Below are 20,156 nucleotides of genomic sequence, written 5' to 3'. Positions count from 1 at the left end.
GCCCAGGGCATGGGTCTAGGTAAACAAGTATAAGGGCAGTAAGGATGCTCATCAATTAAAACGATGCTACAAAGTGAGAGCAGCCAGCCTCATCCTAGTTTCTGGGTTGAGGGAGGAAATGTCCTGAGGACGTGATGTTTAAGCTAAAACAGAAGGATGAGCAGGAGTTAGCTAGGCAGTGGGGCACGAGGAACAGGAGTGAGTGTCAGAGGAAAGGACTAACCCCTGACTGAGAGGTCCTGAGGATGGTCAGAGCACATCCTGAAATTTTTCCACAAAAGCCTCACTATTCCTGGCCATCAGGTCTCAAGCTGGTTGAGACCTGCAGCCCACTGGCCAAGATGATCTGCTAGGCCGCAGCACTCAACACCAAGGACATATGCTTTTCTCCCAGCAGCCAGCTGCCTGGGCAGGAAAAGACAGTGTTTCAGAGGCACAGGTTCATGTAGGCACGTCGTAGAATTAAAATTACTTCAGGGACGCCGGCGATAAAGCTGAAGGGAACCCCCAGAAGGCCAAAGGCAGCGTGCTTTATTGAGCTTACAACGCAGAAAGTATTTGTAGTTCCTTAGACATTTGCATTGCTATAAAAATTACACTTTGTGGTATAATTATTAATGGTTTGAAGAGAAATAAACAGTATAAACAAAATATGGCCGATACTATGAAAATATAAACCATATAAATCAAAACCATAAAACAATTACTCAATACTCAGAGGCCTACTTAATATACACCTATGAAATTTCTTACACACGTATACAATAAAAGCCCACAAAAACCATCACTCTGAAGCCGATCACTGTACAAATATGAAAATAAATCTTTATCTTTAACCTCAACTTTATCTTCGGCAAGAGGGCTGTGTGACTTGGGTTTATGCAAATCACATTTAGTATTAAATAATCAAGTGTCACATACGTCATACAAAGCAGCAAGTGGAAAAAAATAAATTATGAAAATGTATGAGGTTAAAAGTTAACAGTGAAAAATGTTATCCAATGCTCTTCTCCATGATGAAATTAAAATATTATCCAATGTGTCAGGATACATAAAAAATTAGCATAGTACAGTTGTGATTTTAAAAGCTCTCAAAGGAAAAGTTGAGTCAAGATGAGTTACTTGCATGGAACTATGCAAATGTATCAAATTAAGTCTAAGCTAAAAATATTAAATATTGTTGTTCTTACTGAAAATACACTTTAAATTTGAGAACACCTTCATGAAATCAAATGTTGGTAACAATTATGATTTCCCACCAATGCAGCTGAAAGAGCTTTAAGTAGCTTTTCTTTAATCAAGATTGCTAACCAGAGCTATAAATCTCTAATGTGGATTCTGCTGCCAAAATATTTATCCGGGTTCAAACAGTTAAAGATAATTGCTTTGTCTAACAAGGGGGCCTCTGTAAATCTCCCAATTTGGGTGCACTGCCAGGCAATCCAGAGACAGAGACAAGATAACACTTCTGTAGCAAAGGTACACTCTATGTACAGACTGTCAGACAAATACAGAGACACTTTTGGGGAAAATAAATAAAGGCAACACAAGAAAATGCATACTAACACATGTGTGCAATTGCACCAAAGCCCTAAACACACATCCCATATGTCAACACATACACATCAGGTCCCTTCTCACCGGGGCTCCACGGATGCCCAAGGCAAAGAGCAGTGGCAAAACTTTTGTCTCACCACAGCACAAAAATAACAAGCCCTCCTTCCCCACAGTGTGACAGTGCCTCACAAGCAAGGTCAAAAATGTAAACTTTTTTTCTGGGACCAAAACACATGAAACAGGAACAGGAATCCATGGTAGAGGTGCTAAGGATAGATTCAGCTTTGCCGTGAAAGACCTAGATGTCGTCCGCAGAGAGAAGGCATGCTTTTAAAAGTTAACTGACGTCACGGCAGTTTATAATTTGCATGTGTAACATATCTGTCAATTTCATGAAAAAAAACGAAGCGGGAGAATTTAAGTTTCAATCATAAAATCATAAATAGGAGAAAAACTGCTACAAGGAATTGTTCTAATTCAACAAAAAGGAATGTTTTTAGCTTATATAATACAATAAATAACAGCTATTATTTGAGTTTTGCCAGCAAGCTCCCCAGGGCTTGAACTATATGAAGCAAGGTGAGTTGAAATCTCCGGCTGGGAATAACTTCATTGGGTCAGGGCACTGAAAACCGAAAACCAAAAACCAGGCTTCACTGACGCCACTAGGGGCCTCTAGAGACGTGGACTCCTTCAGCTCTTGGAGACGTTCAATGGGGAAGACGGGAGGCACTGCAGGTCCCAGAAGGAGAGCAAGGTCAACCAGGTCCTTGGTGAGGATGAGTCATCAGTCACATTAAACAAAGGACTGACTCACCTTTCCCAGCCGCAACTCTTCTTTTACAGAGATTATTTTCCAAAACCACACATACCATTTCTTTCATTGTTCATTATTGAAGGAACTAAATGCCAGCGACTAGGGAGTCGGGATTTGCATTATACTGGAGATTATGTTTTTAAATCATGGGAAGCTTTGAAATAAGCACGCATATTTTCATTTGGCAGAATGTTAAATCATTCTAAGTACTGGCATATTTTGTTAGTAAGATATGATTCACATACCATAAAATTCACCCTTTTAAAGGACATGGTTCAGTGTTTTTTAGTGTATTCACAAAACTGTACAACCATTACCACTGTCTAATTCCAGAACCTTCTCATCATCCACCAAATCAACCACATATCCATTAACAGTCACTCCCAGTTCCTCCTTCTCCCCTGGCAACAACTCGCTGTGTATTTTTTAAGTGAAGAGTGACAACCTTCCTGGGCATTGTATTTTCTGAAGAATTTTTATATGGTTTCACTAGAATTTTTAACATTGAATTTAAACCACGGACTTTATAAGTCTTCTGAGATTATAAAATACCCTCTTTTATATACAGCTATTTTTGTCACAAAAATGTTTCCTTTATACATAAAAAAATAGATTTTTCTGTCTCCACTGGAGCCTAAAATACTACCACTTTTTCTCAATTAAATTCTGTTCTTGCCTGAGAAGTGAGAAAAATCCATACTCCAATGTTTACAAAGTATGAATAACCAGAGTCCTTACTAAGTGTGGGCTGGGGTGCTCTCCTCCCACTGCTTCAGGTGCTACAGAATCTGAGACAGCCCAGGCCCGCCAGGCCACGCTGCTTATTCTACAGAGACGAAACGTCTAATGTGGGCTGGGGACCTATCCAAGACCACAAGGCTAGTTAACAGCAAAGCTAGGATGATACCCCTCTTTTACTAGTACTCTAGTATTGAATATTTGAAGTAAACATCATCATAGGTTATCTACAAAGTCAGCTACCACATGAATCTAAGTACATCAGTGAGTTTCTTCTACAGCTTTGATCTGAGCATGTGATTATTTACCACTTTAAAAATATTTACATGTTATCTTTTAAGACTGTAAGGACAAGACAAGTATATTTAACCTGAGGGACCAAACTGTTCACTGAAACTAGCGAAGAAGAGCCGGGGTTCTGGAGGGACCCAAGAGCATAGTTCAGATTTCCCACACTGTACACTCCATATGACAGTGTCCAAAGGATGCACCACTCTAAGAAGCAAGCAAGTCACACAAATTCGGTACTCTGGACACAAGGAGTTCACTGGCCGAGGATGTTTGAGATTTAACTATTGCAACAATTCTTCATCTGGATTGTCTTTTTGGAATTGGTCCCAGTCAGATTGGTAATGGATTTGCTGTCATCCTCATCAATTCTTTTTTTCACTTCCCTAGAGAGAGAGAGAGGAAGGATTACTGAGGTATAAAATGAAACCACAAATGGCTCTGGAGAAATAAAAACAGCACGGCTGAGTGCTTCTGTGTGCCATCCAGACATTGCTCTAAACGCTTCATAGGTACTGACTTCTTTAATCTTCACAAGAACCACATGAATTTGTTGTGTCCATTTTATACGTGAGGAAATGAAGGCAAAAAGAGGTTAAGAAACTTCTCTTAGGTCACACAGCTGGAGAAGTGGCAGAGCTGGGATTCTAACCATGCAGACTGCTCCTGCGCCTGCCCTCTGAGCACCAGGATGTGCACACACACACAAGCACACACAGAGACACACATGCACATGTGCATGCACACACTCACAGCCTACTCTTGCTCTCTCTTGCTTTATAGTGTGCCACATACACAGCTCACTCCTTAACTCTCTAGAACCTGGCTTCCATCCGCAACTAATGCTTGCCGACCTTAGCAAAAGCAATAACGACTCTATAGCCATTCTTTCATTAACCTGAGCATGGAGATAACAAAGAATGGTTAAAATCCAGCAAAAAATCTCTTCCTTTTGCCTCTTCCTAAGTTACTTTTAGAATGAACCAGTAGGGGCCACACCGAGAGACCTCCGTGATCTTACGAAAAGCCCCTAAGGAAGCGTCCTTCCCAAGGCAGCCCTGGGGATGCTGTGAAATATGCAGATTCTAAGTCCCACCTTCGACAGGCTGAGTGACAAGCTGTGGGTGAGGGAGCTCCCCAGATGGCCCCAGACAATTCTGCCCTCCCTCGTCAGTGCCTGGCACTCCCCATCAGGAGGTGGAGCTTGTGCCACTCTCAACCTTGCCACTTAGAAGCTGTGTCACTTTGAGCAAGCTGATTAAGCATTCTAGATCTCAATTTTCTTATTTGTACAATGGGTATAATAATCACAGCATCCCCACAAGACAATCACAGAGAGCCGGACATCTCTCCCCTCTGGGAGGTCCAATGGCCTCTATGAACTACATATCGTATGGCTGCCTGGTCACATGTTTTCTTGACCAGGGTTCAATTGCACAGCTGTCTTATATTCCCTTTGATATCTCTATTGAACCTAGTGCGGGGTTTTCACATGCTGAGTGCTCATAATACTTCGGACATTACCGAACCTGAAAGCAAATATTAAGGGAGAAAAATAGGTACTCCCATCTTTCATCTGGCCTTTAGTTTCTTTAATCTACCAAAAATGCAGGCATATCCCACTTTAAGGAAATCAGAAGGATAAAATTTCCAATATCTAAAACAGGTTTAAGGCTGGGAAAATTGAATTACCTCACCAAAAACTACCATATCCTTAAGGCTGCATTTTAATGACTCAGTCTTCTGGACACATTCACACCCAATGGGCTTGGCACTTGGGCTGAGCTGACAGATCAGCCGGAGCTTTTTGTGTTTTTCTCAAATTTCAGGCCATTGATCAATTAAATCCCTGTCGAATGTGAATCTATTGCAGAATGTGTAGAGCCTGTGGTTCTGGTCATGGCAGATTTACTTACCATCGGACACTGGTTGTGACAGACGACCTGTGAGAACTACAGGGAACTGCATTTCCAGGAGGAACTTTTCCTCAGATTGAGATATGTTCCAAGAAGCAGGAGAGGCGTTCAGATTGTTAACCAAACATTATGGTCTCCCTTCAGAAATGAATTCTGTTTCAGACAGTGCAAATCCACACTTCTCTTTTTTTTTTGTTTCCTGAGGAAGATTCACCCTAACATCTATTGCCAATCCTCTTCCTTTTGCTTGAGGAAGATGGGCCCTAAGCTAACATCTGTGCCAACCTTCCTCTATTTTGTTTGTGGGTCACCACCACAGTGTGGCCACTGACAAGTGGTGTAGGTCTGCGCCTGGGAACTGAACCTGGGCCTCCAAAGCAGAGTGCTCCAAACTTAACTATCAGGCCATGGGCTGGCTCCCACAAACTCTTCTAATTCAAGTTTGAAGACATGACACGGGGTGAAAGGACCTGTGTTGGGAATCATGAGATCCAAATCAAGGACTGATATGTTCTGCATTCTATGTAACTTTCTAAAGGCTGGGAAACTTTCTAAAATGACAATTTCACCTGTGGAGACTATATTGTTTCCATTTAAGACTTAGGTACTTCGACAAGAAAACCTGAAGGCACAGTATAAAGCAAATTAAAGTCTTTACCTATTTGCTTTATTCATACTTAACGCATCGCTAACATAACTAAGCTAGAGGCCTCAAACCAGGTCATAATGCAATAACAGCACTAAAAACTCCTTGATAAGTGATTCACAAGAAGTGGCCTTATCATCAAAACACCTTTGTGCAAAGGTGGTTTAAGTAACTGAACACCAGTCTGTGTGGCACCTACAGGGCGGCCTGCCTGGCTGACTCAGTGCAGCACAGGCGGTGACAACCTCTCCCATCTTAACGACACAATAAAGAGGATCGATTCTGCACCCTGGGTGTGATGTGGCAATCTGGAGTCATTTAGTATGACCCCATGAGATAATTCAGCATTAGAGATGATGTTACTCAGAGGAGTACAGGCTCTTACATACAGAATCACACACTGTTGGAACCAGAGAGGACCTTAGAGGTCATTTTCTCAGCCCCCTCCCTCACTTCATAGACGACAGATGCCTAAAGGAGGACAGGGACTTGTTCAAGACTCCACAGCTAGTCAGGGGCAGATTTCAGACTGGACGTTGAGCCTCCTGACGCCACGATCCTCTAGTACGCTGGGCAGCAACAGTGAGCACGCAGAGGGCCCTGCCTGCAGCATCCTTTCCTGCTCGGCCAGAGCAGCGATGCAGCACCCATTGCCTAAGGCTATGGCAGCACAGAGCTCCAGTCCAGCCTGGGCCCAACCACGCTCTGAAGACCTGCAAGTCCTCCCCCGTGCCTCAGAAGGCACATCTCTTCCATCCAGGAATCTGCAGGTACGTTTCAGTGAAACATCAACACAACCATCCGAAAAGGTGAAAAGACCTACCAATTCAGCAGTTATTCCATCTTCAGGGCATTTCACTGAATCTCCCCCCTCTTTACTGAACGGATCTTGTTTGGCCAACATGGCTGGTGGTCCCTATACCTCAAAGGTGCATGGAATCCATTATTTCACCCAATTTATAAAGGTTTTACTCTGGCTCTCATTTGACAAATGTGATATTAGCCCACGATTCTACTAATCACAGACAAAAAACAACGAATTCACTGGAATCTAGACATCTTTCAACATTTGCCTCTTTTCCACCTGTTCTAGGTCACACCCAAAGTGTGCACTGTTTTGGCTTTAAACAAAGATTATTTCCAGTGTGGTGCAGGGAGGTGACTCCCCCTCTGGGACTGATGTCAAAGGAGATAATGTTCAAAGACTGAGCTCCAGCCCAGGCACCTGACACGCAGGCGACCTCAGGTCCCGGGGCCGTCTCCTCTCTCAGGTGAGGGCCTGGTCTCTCCGAGGCCCAGCCCAAGACTCTCCTAACAGAGTTTTATTCTAGGAAGTACTATAAACACCAACCACCAAGTCATTAGTAGAAAAGCAGTATTTCAAAACACTGCAAAGTGTTTTAATTGTCAATATATAGTAGCAGAAGAGGCCAATTATCATACTAAAGTTAAGATTCTTGTAAAACCTCACAAACGATCAGGAAAAGAATTACACACCTAAAATTATGTTCTTGCTTTATCAGCAATTAAAGATCATTGACCTGGATTTTATTAACGCACGTTTTGATTTTTTATTTTGGGTTTTTTTTTTTAATATATATTTAATCTCTTTAGGCCAGTAAAGAATCATCTTTTCATTTGCAGCAGAAAACTAGGCAGAAGAGATAAATCTAACAGATAACATTATGTCCTAAGAATACGCCAAGGATTAAAACCCTCACATTTATATCCAAGTTCTCCAATGATGCAATTGTCATTCTAATCTACCTCTCAAGTGTCATTTATTATTAACACCATTGCCCTTGCTTAATAATTACCTGGGTAATAATTTTAGCAAAGTGCTTTCCACTGGCATGATATAGATACAATTTGCTTTGTTGCATTTTTTTCCCCTTTACCCCAGAAAACGTCAGACAGTTATATTCATAATAGTCTCTTGTATTTAAAATCTGTTTCCTGGAAATGATTCATGCAAGTCAACTATTAGCTTTGTGGTGACATTTTGCAGAAATGTCAGTGACGAGCCAGATGCATCTGCTTTGTTTGGCAGTAAAGGTATTCTGCCAATGTTCACAGGGAACAGGAAGCATTACCAGTTTTTATAAAATCCATGTTTAATTGTTTCTCCAACCACTAAGCGAAGACAACACAGTGTTTTCCAATGTACATTCAGGTTATGGCCAAGAAATTTGACACATGCACCAATGAGGTGAAAAGTCAACCCTCCATTCAGTTTTCCAAATATAAGGCAGAATTTTACCGAGCAAGATGGAGAACAGCTTCTACTATATTCGAACCATCTTTGGCACTTGTTTCACAGAATAACGCCCCGTGGGTCTGTAGAAAAGAAATATACACAATTAAATGAAATCTTTATTTAAGTTTCTTGGAATTTTAGCTTTTAAAATCAATCAATAAAATAAAAATATTTTCCTGTTGAGTATGCTAAGAGTGACCACCAGCTAAGAAATTGGATTCAGCGTTTCAACACTTAAAAACAAAGACAAGCTTGACCCTAGTTATTCCAGGAACAGTTTCTAGTCAGAAGATTTTTACTTTGCACTAAAAAAAAAAGCACAATACAAAATTTCATGTTTTAAGGTTCTTATTTCCAACAGTGCTACCAAATGTTCTCTATCAGATAATTTGCGAGAGATAAAAATGACAGCTTTAGGTAACCCCTCATGAATTAAATGTTCATCAAAAGTACATCTCCTTTTGGCCAGCAGCTGACATGCGTCCCCTTCACACTATCATCTCTTCCTATACGATTCAGCAGCCTGCCTGTTGCTAAAGACAGTGGACATTTTCTAGTCCTCTATTATCCAACCTCCCCGTGGATACGGACATGATCATTGATCATATCACTCTCCTGCTTCAAATCCTTCAATGCTTCCCATTCCTCTTCAAGTAATGTTCAAACGCTTCACCATGGCTGAGAAGGCCTAGCTTGTATACGGCCCCCGCCAACCTCCCAGCTTTATGTGCCACCACTCTCCCTCCCTCACAATGCTCCAGTTAACAGGAGTTTTCCTCTATTTCTCCAATGCTCCAAACTCCCTCCCACCTCAGGACCTTTGCACCTGCTGTTCCCATTACCTAGGTTATCCCCTACCTACATCAACCCCCTTCTGCAGGCTGACTCCTACCAACCTTTTGAATTTTTAGGTAATCTTCCTTTGAAGTTAGCATTAAGTGTTTTCTAACTCTAAAAAGTCACGATTAGGTCTTCCTATTATAAAACTTCATAGCCACCTGTATTTTTCCTACACAGCACTTGCCACAATTGTAATTGATGAAGTTATTTTTATGTATCTTCATCTAACAAACTGGAGACAATTTCCCTTAGGAAAGAGAACTGCATGTGCTGTGGGCCTGGATGTCGGTTAAGCAGGCCTCTGTGGGACGAGGGGAGGATGTGAGGGCTGCTCTGAGGCAGGGAGAGAGAGAAGAATCAGACAATGGGGAAAGACTCCACAGTGGGACCTTTACCCATGAGCCCCTGAATCTACAGAAAACCTATAAAAATCACAAAATGAATGTATTTCTAGTAGAAATGGGTAGTGCTGTTGCTGAGTTCTATAGACAGGATGCTATAGGGTGAAACAGAGAATGCCTTTGAGGGGCAGGAGGGTACAAGTCAGGAGACACATAAGGAAGCCTCAGGAACTCAGAAATCGTGAGGAGGGAATAAAACCGGCAAGGAGCCTGGAATTATGAGATCTCTAAGAGGATGTGCAGGCCAGAGTCCAGCATGTGGATCACATGGGCTTATGTCTGTCTCCCCAGACAATAAATTACATGAGGACAAGGACTGTCTGCTTTGTTCTCTACTCTTCGCTCAACACACAATGCAGTGCTTGTCACATGGTGCATAAAGTTAATGTGTTGAATGAATCTCTTGTGTATATCATTGCCTAGTTTTGATGTTTATCATGTTTGGTTCATAGTTCTAAAATGTAAAACAAAAAAGATTTTCCAATTTAAAATAGTGAAATTGAAACTTCTTTTTAAAGTTCACATATGTATATGGTACACAGCAGGCCCTTCACGGTGCTGATGACAGACGACAATGACAGCAACATCAAATCAGACTGTTAGGTATGGACTTCTTATTCGACCCCGGGAACATCTGATTTCTTGTTTGGGTAAGACAGGTCACAAGAGGGCCACGCAGCATTCTGACACAATGACAGTAATGGGAGAATAACTATGGCCCACAATAAAAATCTGGGCAGGAATGAGCTCCATCCTCTACACAAATGCAAAACAAAAATAACTGTAGACTGTTCCAACTAAGCACAAATCTTAGAGAAAAAAACAAGTCTTCTAAGTCTCTTCCACCCAGGTGACACTGTACCATCTTCTGCTCCCTGGCATAGTAACCCACCAGAACCAAAGCCACCTCCTCGAAATAGGACACCCATTCTTTTTCCTTTACCTGGATTCCAGGACTAGAGAAGGATTCCAGGAACCCAGTGAGAGTGAGGAGGAAGACGGGATAATTCTAGCCCCTCTCTGTCAATGCTCCTCACTGGGAGAAAATGATCAGAAGATCACTTTAACTCTGTGAGGGATTTAATCCTTAGTGCAATTACTTATATGCATGGAAGGGCGAGGGCCCGCTGGGAGTTCTGCCTGGATAAGAAGAGAAGCCCATCAAACAGCAAAGGCAGACAAAAGGGAGAAGGCACTGACTCCAAGGGGGTCAACAACTAGGGTCTATCCCAGTTGGAGCCACTCTCACTCTTACCATCGCCAGTTTTTCTCCACAGTATCCTGGGACACATTTTTGTCCCTCTGCAGCAGCAGTGTCACGAAGATCAGCCTTGTTTCCTACCAACATGATAGGAATAGGATCATGGGTTGCATCCTACCACAAAGAAAAGAAAAGAAATTGTGCATGCATCAAACATGGACAAGTTACAACGACGAGAGCAGCAGCTCCCATTTTCCAAATGCGTCTTAGGTGCCACATGGTGCATAGATAATATCTTTAAACTTCAGTCTCTAAAAAGAACCCGACTTTCTCCCGTCAATAGGTGAGAAAACTGAAGTTCAGAGACAGTAAATGAAAACTTGTGAGGCCCGGGGCCAGGGTCTAACTGACTCCATGAGCCTTCCCACCATACAAACCAGCATAAACTCTGGAAGCAGGAGCACAGAAGTGCCTTTGGCTATGGTGCCACGTCATTTTCTACAACTTTCACCCCAAACAGCGTGATTACAAGCCAACTTTGTGATCTCAGAAACAAAACACACAAGAATCCCTCAGCTATAAGGGGTCAAAAACGGAGTTCGAAAGTTCCACACTCACTGCTACCTGCTCTACCTCAAAAGCAAAATATGAAGATCCTAAAGGCCGACACGGTTCTTATGAGGAGTCAATTAGCAAGCATCCAAAGTAACAGATTCTGAAGACAATGCTCCCAAATCAGCATATGCAAACTGTCACACTGTCGCAGGATGCACAGTGCAGCTAGCGATGGACCGTGAGATGGGAAAGGCAGAGCGGAGTGAAAGACCTGCCCCTCCGCCACCTGGCCACCCTGGGGTTGCGTGAAACCAGGGAAGTCTCCATGTCTCTGCCTCAATTTCCCTATCTGTAAAATGAAGGGTGTAGTAAGCGCATATCCCCCCTCAGCAGGCTACGATGAGAACCAAAGAAGATAACCTGACTCTCACAGAAAATCAGGTTTCTGGTTCCTACACGACAGAAGCAGCAGCCCCGATGAAGACATGGGGAGAGTCCTCTTTGCCGCACCTGAAGAGAGCCAGGTGCTCATTCAGTCTGCTGCTACGCCTGACACAGGCTCAAGAAATGAGCCTTAAAAATAACGAGATCAGGGGCCGGCCCGGTGGCGCAGTGGTTAAGTTCACACGTTCCGCTTCGCGGCCCAGGGTTTGCGAGCTCGGATCCCGGGTGCAGACATGGCACCGCTTGGCAAGCCATGCTGTGGTAGCCATCCCACATAGAAAGCAGAGGAAGATGGGCACGGATGTTAGCTCAGGGCCAGTCTTCCTCAGCAAAAAGAGGAGGATTGGCAGCAGTTAGCTCAGGGCTAATCTTCCTCAAAAAAAAAAAAAAAAATGAGATCATATTTGACCTCCTTTCTTTTCAGAGAAAGGCACCAGAGTGTAGTAAAAGCAGAGTGGAGAAGGGAATGAAAGGCCCTCCCAAAACTAGACATCCCAACAGTTAATGGGTTAATTCCTTGTGTTCTTTGGCAAACTGCTCAGGAGCCGAGGGGGCATCATGTGAGAGCCATTAATCAAATATTCACTTAAGGATGTCAAGCATCTGAGCATCTAAATGGCTTCCCAAAGTCATATGGGTAAACACCGGCATCTCCTTCAAGTCTTGGCTCCCATGTCACCTTCCAGCGACCACACTTCCTGCAGCCCACTGCCTCAGCACAAGGCCCTGTACCCTGCCCTCTTCTTCTTTCTATCACATTTATCACTTTCTACCATTCTATGTACCTATTTTATTTATGTTTGTTGCTTGGTATGTCTCCTCCACGAGAGTACAAGCTGCATAAGGATAGGGCTCTTTGTTTTATTAACAGATATACTGCAAGCTCTAGAACCATCCAAGCACAGAGTAGGTATCCCAAAATATTTCTCAGGTGTAAAAGTGAGGAAAAGATCTCACATCTCAACTGTTTCCATTCAACTTTTACCCAAATAATCAATAAACTATTCATGACAGGTAAGTAAATGGCCATAATCTTATTTTATCCACAATTTTATTACGAGATTCTGAAACCCAGTGGTCTTCAATTGAAGTGTATTGATTATTAATGCACCAAAGACATACTACTGCTTCTCAATCCTCTGGCCTATCCCAACGATCACACCATTAGCTTCTACCCTACTTATGTGGCCACATAAATTGTCCCTATGGAATTTCCTCAAGTTAGGAAGGTGAACCATGGCAAAGGTTCATCATGCCCATTTTTTTCAAAGAAAGTGAAAGTCAAATGCCAAGTGGTATTTAATTTTTTCTCCATAGCAAATTCAATAATTCATCGTTTTTTCTTTTTTTTAAATTTATTTTTTGGTGAGAAAGTTTGGCCCTGAGCTAACATCTATTGCCAATCTTCCTCCCTTTTTTATTCTTTTCTTTTTTTTCTCTCCTCAAAACCCCAGGACACAGTTGTATACCCTAGTTCTAAGTCATTCTAGTTTTTCTACGTGGGACGCTTCCACAGCACCGCCTGATGAGCCGTGTGTAGGTCCGCACCCAGGATATGAACCAGCAAACCCCAGGCAACCAAAGTGGAGCACGCGAACTTAACCACTCGGCCCCGGGGTCAGGCCCAAGAATTCACCTTGAAGAGTTTTCTTCCTTTTCACACCTGATGAAAGGTGATATGAATAGCTGAAAAGATCATTTACCATATGCAGGTGTTTAGCAAAGTATTACAATGGGGCTCCTGATACATGCCACGGCTGGGCACTAAGGGCTGTTTCACAGCTCATATGGCTGAGCACAGTATGCCTCCTTTTCTTGAGCATAATCCAAAACCTGAATCTGAAGACTAAGCCCAATAGTTTCAACAGTAACAAGTTTTGCCATAGATTTTCACTATCTGTGTGTCTAAGCTAGTTGAGATCATCCATTATCCTCTGAACTCACTGCTCTCTCCCCCCAGGGAGGTCCACATGTCCCCTCAAGTAGACGTCTCTCTTCTATGCACTAACTCTACCTTGGGAATGATTTCTTACATCAAAAGCCTTTTTTCTTAATCTGCTGCTCACTCTGGTGCTTTATCAAAGAAGCAACCAGTGTTGAACGAGGAGGCCCAACTCCCCCTTCCACCTCTAACCTCTAAATAACTACAAACCAGAGCCACACTTTCTATGCCTCAGGTTTCCCATAAAAAGTGAGAATGACATTACATTTCTTATTTCCTTTCTCATATATGTTACAAAGATGAATATAACGTGGAAAATTCTATGAAATAAAAATATTACATAAATGTCAACACACTTTCATTGTATTTATAATAATTTTAAGCCATGATATTTCAACTGAACAAAAGGCACATTTATTTCTCATTACCTAAGTCATATAGCCAATTGCAATCAGTCATTTCTTATATCACTTCTTTAGTTAGAAACAGAACATTAATTCTGTTTTTTTTACAGGGTATAAAATAGGCCCAATTGAAGAAGTTAGAGGCTAACTTGAAATTAGACAGCAATTTGTTCTCTGCACTTAATGCCTATTAAAAATGAAAGATAACAGAATTACCTGAAAAATTGTATTAGTCATTAGTTTTGTTTTGTTTTCCAAGAGAGTATGCTGAACTATAGCTTGAAGTGTCATTTTATGTCGATTAATATCTGTTGGTAGCATACTACCTGTGGTCAAAATCATTTCCTACTTTTAAAAATTATTTACCATGAAACTGAAGGATATGAAAGCTGCTCAGAAGAAAGACACCACCTCATTTAACCACAAGAAGGCACCAATGTTACCACACGCTCAAAATACCAACTGGGATCTCAGTGGTATCTTGGGGTGTGTGAACACCCAAACCACTTCCAGAATAAAGTTGAGAACACAGTTGCTATAGAATTTGAGCCTGGCACCTGCTCACACCCAGGTGCTCTTTCACCTGTGCTTCTAGTACACCTTCTGGAAGCCCGTACACGCATCCCACCGCACTACACACCCAGTCACACCACCCCCTCATCTGTAAGAGCTGCTGCTTCTCAGGTTACTTGCATTTTCACTTGCTTTCAACGGGGCTCAGATTTTACCTGTAAGAAAACCCAGAAGTTTTATCCCCAGAAGCTCCTGTTAGCAGCGCCCCTGGCCCTGAGGGAACCTGCTCAGCTACTGCGGAAAAAACCAATAGCGCCAAGTGCTGTCGGGAACTCTGCCTCTGACAGCCAGTTCTTCCTGAGAGCTTGGATCCACGGCTCCAACCTGGCTCCCTTCCACAAAGAAGAGAAAGGGCATTTTCCAAGTGGGCGTATAACTCCCCCGGTGTAATTCTGTGTCTCTTACCTCAATCATATCCACCCATTCTCGTACATTAAGAAAGCTTTTCTCACACGTAACATCGTACAGCAGCAAAACACCATCTGCTCTTCTGAAGTAAGACTTGGCAATACTTCTGAATCTGCAAAAGAGAAAGGCACGTAAGCGACGGTCTCATCAGTCAGTCTCTAGTGCTGCCTCATTCTTCATGTCTTTTATGCTCACTTTTTCTCACCCTCTAAAATAGGCCCTGAGTGCGAAGACTCTAATGGCAACATCTTAGTGTAAAGATGGGTCGTTCTAGGCCGACCCAGTCAAAGCTAAGAGGATGAGAATCTGGGCTACTGATTCGGAAAAGCCAATCATTTTCTCCACCAAACAATCCCAAGAAAGTCTACAAACCTCAAAGCATAACCAGGACTAGGTTGAGAGAATAATTCCTAAAAACTTCAGCCTCAGCAACAAGCTACCAGAACTCGCATGTGGGACACAGAGAAGGATGGAAGAAGATGCACATTAGAGAAAAATTATTGTGGGGGTAGTGGGTAGGGAGTATTATGGGGCGGGTGGAAGAACTAACAATGTAAAACACCACAACGTGCCAGGAACTGTACATACACGGAGCTGTGGGGGGTTCGCTGGGGAAACAGCAGAGCTCAACATGCACGTCCTAATGCTAAACCAAGTGCTATATGTGACAGTATCTTAAATAGGGCCATTGCCAATCACAAATACTTTTTAAATGGTGAAACTCCCAGTCTGCTGGAGAATGTACGCTCCCTGTGGGGAGGTATTTGTGTCTGTCCACTGTGGAATCTTAGCCCCCTGACTGGCATCTGGCACAGAAGTAGGCTGGCATCCCAAGCTTATTTGTTGAACATTGAGTAGATTCGGTTCCCAAAGAGTTAGATAAGATTAAAACTTATGCTTAATGCTTCTGGTCATTGGCAATGAATGCAAGATAAGGTACTGTCACCAGATGCGAGTCTGCTGTCTAGTCTGTGCCTCTGCCCTCGAACCCAAGGGAGCTGACAGGCTCTCTTCTCCATCCTTTATGGCACCCCAGCTAAGCAGCTCCTCACACTGCCACTGCACTCAGGAGTGTGGCCTCATCTAAACTCACTTGTTAGGAAGCAAGTTTTTCCCAGCTGAACACCAGTTCACAGGAAGCTTAAAGATCCTCTTCTTGCACAACTGATAGATAAGTGAAGGGGGAAAGGATGTGGCAGCGAGTGAGCATTCTTGAAATTCTATTATATAATATATAGGATATTATATAATTAAATTCTAATATACTATATGCGAATAAAAACCCCAAGTGTCCTCCAGGGTGTGTCTGTGCAAACCGAAGCAGAGCGCGAAGCATTAGGAAAAGCACTTACCTCTCCTGACCGGCCGTATCCCAGAGCTGCAGGACTGTTCGCTCTCCGTCTACAATGAGGGTTTTCATTTGAAAATCGACTCCTGAAAAGGAACATAAGAGAACGTAGAGAACATAATGTAAGTAACTCCATCGGTTTTTAGTCTCAAGCCCTCTTAGATGACACAAAAGCCAATAAGCCAAAGCTCAGCAAGGTAGAGAGGAAGGAACATGGCCTTCACGGAGAGGGACCGGCATGTACTGGTTACAGTCAGACCACACGCGTGCACACAGATGTACCGTCTGCAGGTCGGCTGACTTGGGGAAGGACTTAATCCACACACAAAAGCAAAATCAACGTTCTATCTGCCCAGGTAATTAGATAAACTCGGTTATATCTGTGCGTGTGTGTCCATGTGCGCGCGTGCACGGAAATATGTATATGTGTCTGTGCATGTGTATATGTATCTGTATGTGTATATGCCACACTCTGTAGCAAGTCAACCAAATACCGTAGTCTTTTTTTTGAATCAACCTGAAGGTAACTTTCAACTCGGTTATCTTGAAGGATCTAACAGAGAACCATAAATTTACAAAGACACCCATTGTGAAGAGGGTAATCAATCCGCTCTAACATTTCTGGTTATCCAAATAAGAACTCTTTAGATGAATAAGAAAAATAAATAATAATTTGCATATCTTCAACTCTTTTTACTGATTATTATGCAAATTTGGGAAATCAAGACACTACCTCTTTCCTTGTTCTGAGAGAGGTATGTGAAGTCGGAAGGGAGCATATAGCTGCCTTTGATTTTGACCATAATGACAAACTGGCCATTAGTAATGTCACTTTAGCAGCATCAAATGACACCTGATCAGAAAGGCTTTCCCTAGCCACCCAGCATAAACTGCTCCTCTCCCCAAACCCCATGCCCCATCTTTTTTTGTTTTCTCACCCATTTCCCTCCTCTGGGATGTAAGCTCCTTGGGAGCTGGGATTTCATCGGCTTTGTTCATTGTGTCTCCTTAGTGCCTATACCAGTATCTGGCTCACAGGAGGACTCGGGACCGTTTGCTGAATAAATCAATCTGTCACCTCAGGCTCTAAACTTGGTTTGGTTGATCTCACTGCCCTAGGAGATACCTCTGTCCTTGGCCAGTCTTCCTTTCCCAGAGTCGGGCCTTAGCCAAAATAGAGGAGGACTATTCTATAGACAAGGACACACACACACAGAAACACACATATCTATATATATGTATGTGCAAAGAGAAAGAGAAAGAGAGACCTGTGTAAATAATCCTTAAAGAAAATAAAATCAAGCTAAAGAAAGTCATCCTCCCATTATCTAGTGAAAACAGAATCATACCTAGGGTGGCACTTGTATTTCCTCGAAATTCATTCTTGCAAAGTCTCATGAGGAAACTGGACTTCCCCACTGCGGCGTCCCCAGCAAGCACGATCTTGTAAGCCTTCTGTGAGCTGGAAGATTTATAGTTATCATCCACCACGTCTGTCTAGGGGAAAAAAGCCACAGTGGGTGACAAAGGTAGTGACGGTTTTCTTTCTAATGAGTTATACAGCTCAAAACTTAAAAGTGTTCATAAACAAAAGTGTCTCAGAAACCACCCACCTGCAGTGCAAGTGCAGGGATGGGCTTTCTTGACGAACCAACAGTGCTGCCCTCACTCACTGACCCCTGGGGGTTCCAGTCTAGGACGGAAGCCACACCTTCTGAGCCATATGTCTCTTCATCCCTTATCTCAGGAACCTGGTTTTTCAAAAAAGTCAGCCGTTAAAAAACAAAGTCTCTCATTACACATGTACATGATCCATTAAAGAGAGGAAAAACATGCAGCTGAATCGACACATGGGCAAGGCTGTTATGGAATAGAGTGCCCTCAAAATGGCAATCTAGGAGAACTTCTCCCTAACTTGGTGGGGCAAAAAACATTCTACTGACTACACTTCATACTCACAACCTTTCAAACACATCCCCGTGACAGGTAAAAGTCAAACAGGTTGACAGATTTCTGTCAAAGAAAAGGCCTGGGAGAACAGTGACTTCGGGGGCTTACGTCTGTGTCTGAAGCATCACCCCCGAGGCTCTCCTGCGTGCCGTGCGACCTCTGAAACCCCCTCTGCTGCTTGCATTCCACCTCCGAGTCATACTCATTGGAATCTCTCAGGGTAGACAAGCCACTGTCAAAGCAGCTCTCGGGCAGGCTGTCAACTTCACAGTTCATCCTCTGCATAGGATCGCAGAGGGCCAACGAGTCACAGTCCTCGTCCACGAAGGAAGAGCGGGGTGACCTGGTGATAAAGGAGAAGACTGCTCTACCTGAGGGCTCACGATGCTCAAGACCACACAGGCAACAGTCAGACAGCAATGCGATCGAGAAGACCAACATTCTCATTTTCGCCAAGAGCCACAACATACCTCAGTTAAGCATCAAGGGAAATAAGATGTTCAAAGCAGTATCAGTTCATTCTATGCAACAGTCAATTAAGATAAAGATACTCAAATCAAACATTTAATAAACGAAGCTATTTTTAAAATTATCTTCTTTATTATCTGATACAAAAGAGAGTACCTAGGATTTAAATGCACTCTCAAGTTGCATTAAGAAAAATGTATGTAGAACACGTGAACTTTTTTACTCTAATGGGATCAGACCATATTCTGAACAGTTTGTTCATTTCTGGATAACATCTCTACTTAAAAGGGATGCTGAGAATCTGGATGGGAAAGGCAACTACGATGACGTGAGACTCAAAACCCTCAGATGTGAGCAATGGTCCAATGTACTCAGCTTGAGTCTTGACGGTTTCTCTCTGCAAATACCCAAAGAGCTGACAGACGAAGAAGCAGCATACATTCTCTCAGGTTGCACAAGACAAATAAGGGCAACTGATAAACTTTTCTGGGAGTCACATTTCTAATCAATGTGGTGAAAATGACAGGCAATTAGAAATGTGTGGTATTGGAATGGTTTGACATGAGATTAGATTTCTGCCACTAAGTGTTGACACACAGTCTGGAAAGACTCCTATAGGAGAGATTCCATAGGAAGGTGCCTCAGATAAAGGCTAGAACTCCTGACTTCTACTGACTTCTATGGATCTTTCCATTTGCGAAAGTAACATTTTATAAGTGAGGGAGAAATTAACAGTAAACAGGAGAATCAAAAGAAACCACATATCTTCCCTATTCACTTTTGCTTTTCCATTTGATTTTCATAAGAATCTAAGTTTATACTGAAATAAAAACAGGGGCTGCAACTTATTTAGTTCCCACTACAAACTGGGCACCATCCTAGCCACTTGGCACCCATGTTCTCATCTGAAAGGGGGAATGGGCAGGGCTCACAGGTCTCCAGATACAAGAAATAAGAGATGGATAAGCTTAGAAAAGGCAGGGTGATCAATATAGATACAAGAATAAGCCATACAAATCTGAGAAGTCAAAAATATTTTGGTGCCATTAACAAATGTTTAAAATTAATTAAAAAGGTAATTTAACACTAAACTCTCTCTAAATATGTTGCTCAATTATAAAGTCTTGATCCTGGGGCAGGAATTTCATACTATACCCCAATCTACCTAGCTGGCTGTGTGTGTGTGTGTGTGTACATTTTTTTGTTTGTTTCATCATTTATGAAACTCTCCTTCTGCAACTGATTTTAGGTCTATCTGTAAGAACCTAAGGAAACTATTCTCATTACAATATACTACAAAGTACTTCAGCTCCAGATCATTATTGGTCAGAACTTTATTATTTTTAACCTATTTGTATTTTGATAAGGAGTAAGGAGAAGTGGAATCCTGAATTGAAAAATCA

The 20,156-nt window shown here is 42.5% G+C and overlaps 1 protein-coding gene across 1 annotated transcript in view; it reads right to left on the bottom strand.

The window, feature by feature from the left end:
* Positions 1 to 489: 489 nt before the first annotated feature.
* RASEF (RAS and EF-hand domain containing) overlaps positions 490 to 20,156 on the bottom strand; it is a 72,601-nt gene continuing 52,934 nt past the window's right edge. Inside the window, exons 10-17 of the mRNA XM_014866497.3 lie at positions 18,394 to 18,628; positions 17,949 to 18,086; positions 17,685 to 17,832; positions 16,340 to 16,421; positions 14,985 to 15,099; positions 10,716 to 10,835; positions 8,223 to 8,299; positions 490 to 3,786 (exon numbers count right to left, since the gene is read on the bottom strand). Coding sequence (XP_014721983.1) covers positions 3,681 to 3,786; positions 8,223 to 8,299; positions 10,716 to 10,835; positions 14,985 to 15,099; positions 16,340 to 16,421; positions 17,685 to 17,832; positions 17,949 to 18,086; positions 18,394 to 18,628 — 1,021 coding nt within the window. The 3' untranslated portion in view covers positions 490 to 3,680. The remainder of the gene's footprint in view (positions 3,787 to 8,222; positions 8,300 to 10,715; positions 10,836 to 14,984; positions 15,100 to 16,339; positions 16,422 to 17,684; positions 17,833 to 17,948; positions 18,087 to 18,393; positions 18,629 to 20,156) is intronic.

Source organism: Equus asinus, chromosome 23 (genome assembly GCF_041296235.1).
Source record: "Equus asinus isolate D_3611 breed Donkey chromosome 23, EquAss-T2T_v2, whole genome shotgun sequence".
In the NCBI taxonomy this organism is placed as follows: Eukaryota; Metazoa; Chordata; class Mammalia; order Perissodactyla; family Equidae; genus Equus; species Equus asinus.
This window is presented reverse-complemented; position numbering and strand designations above follow the sequence as displayed.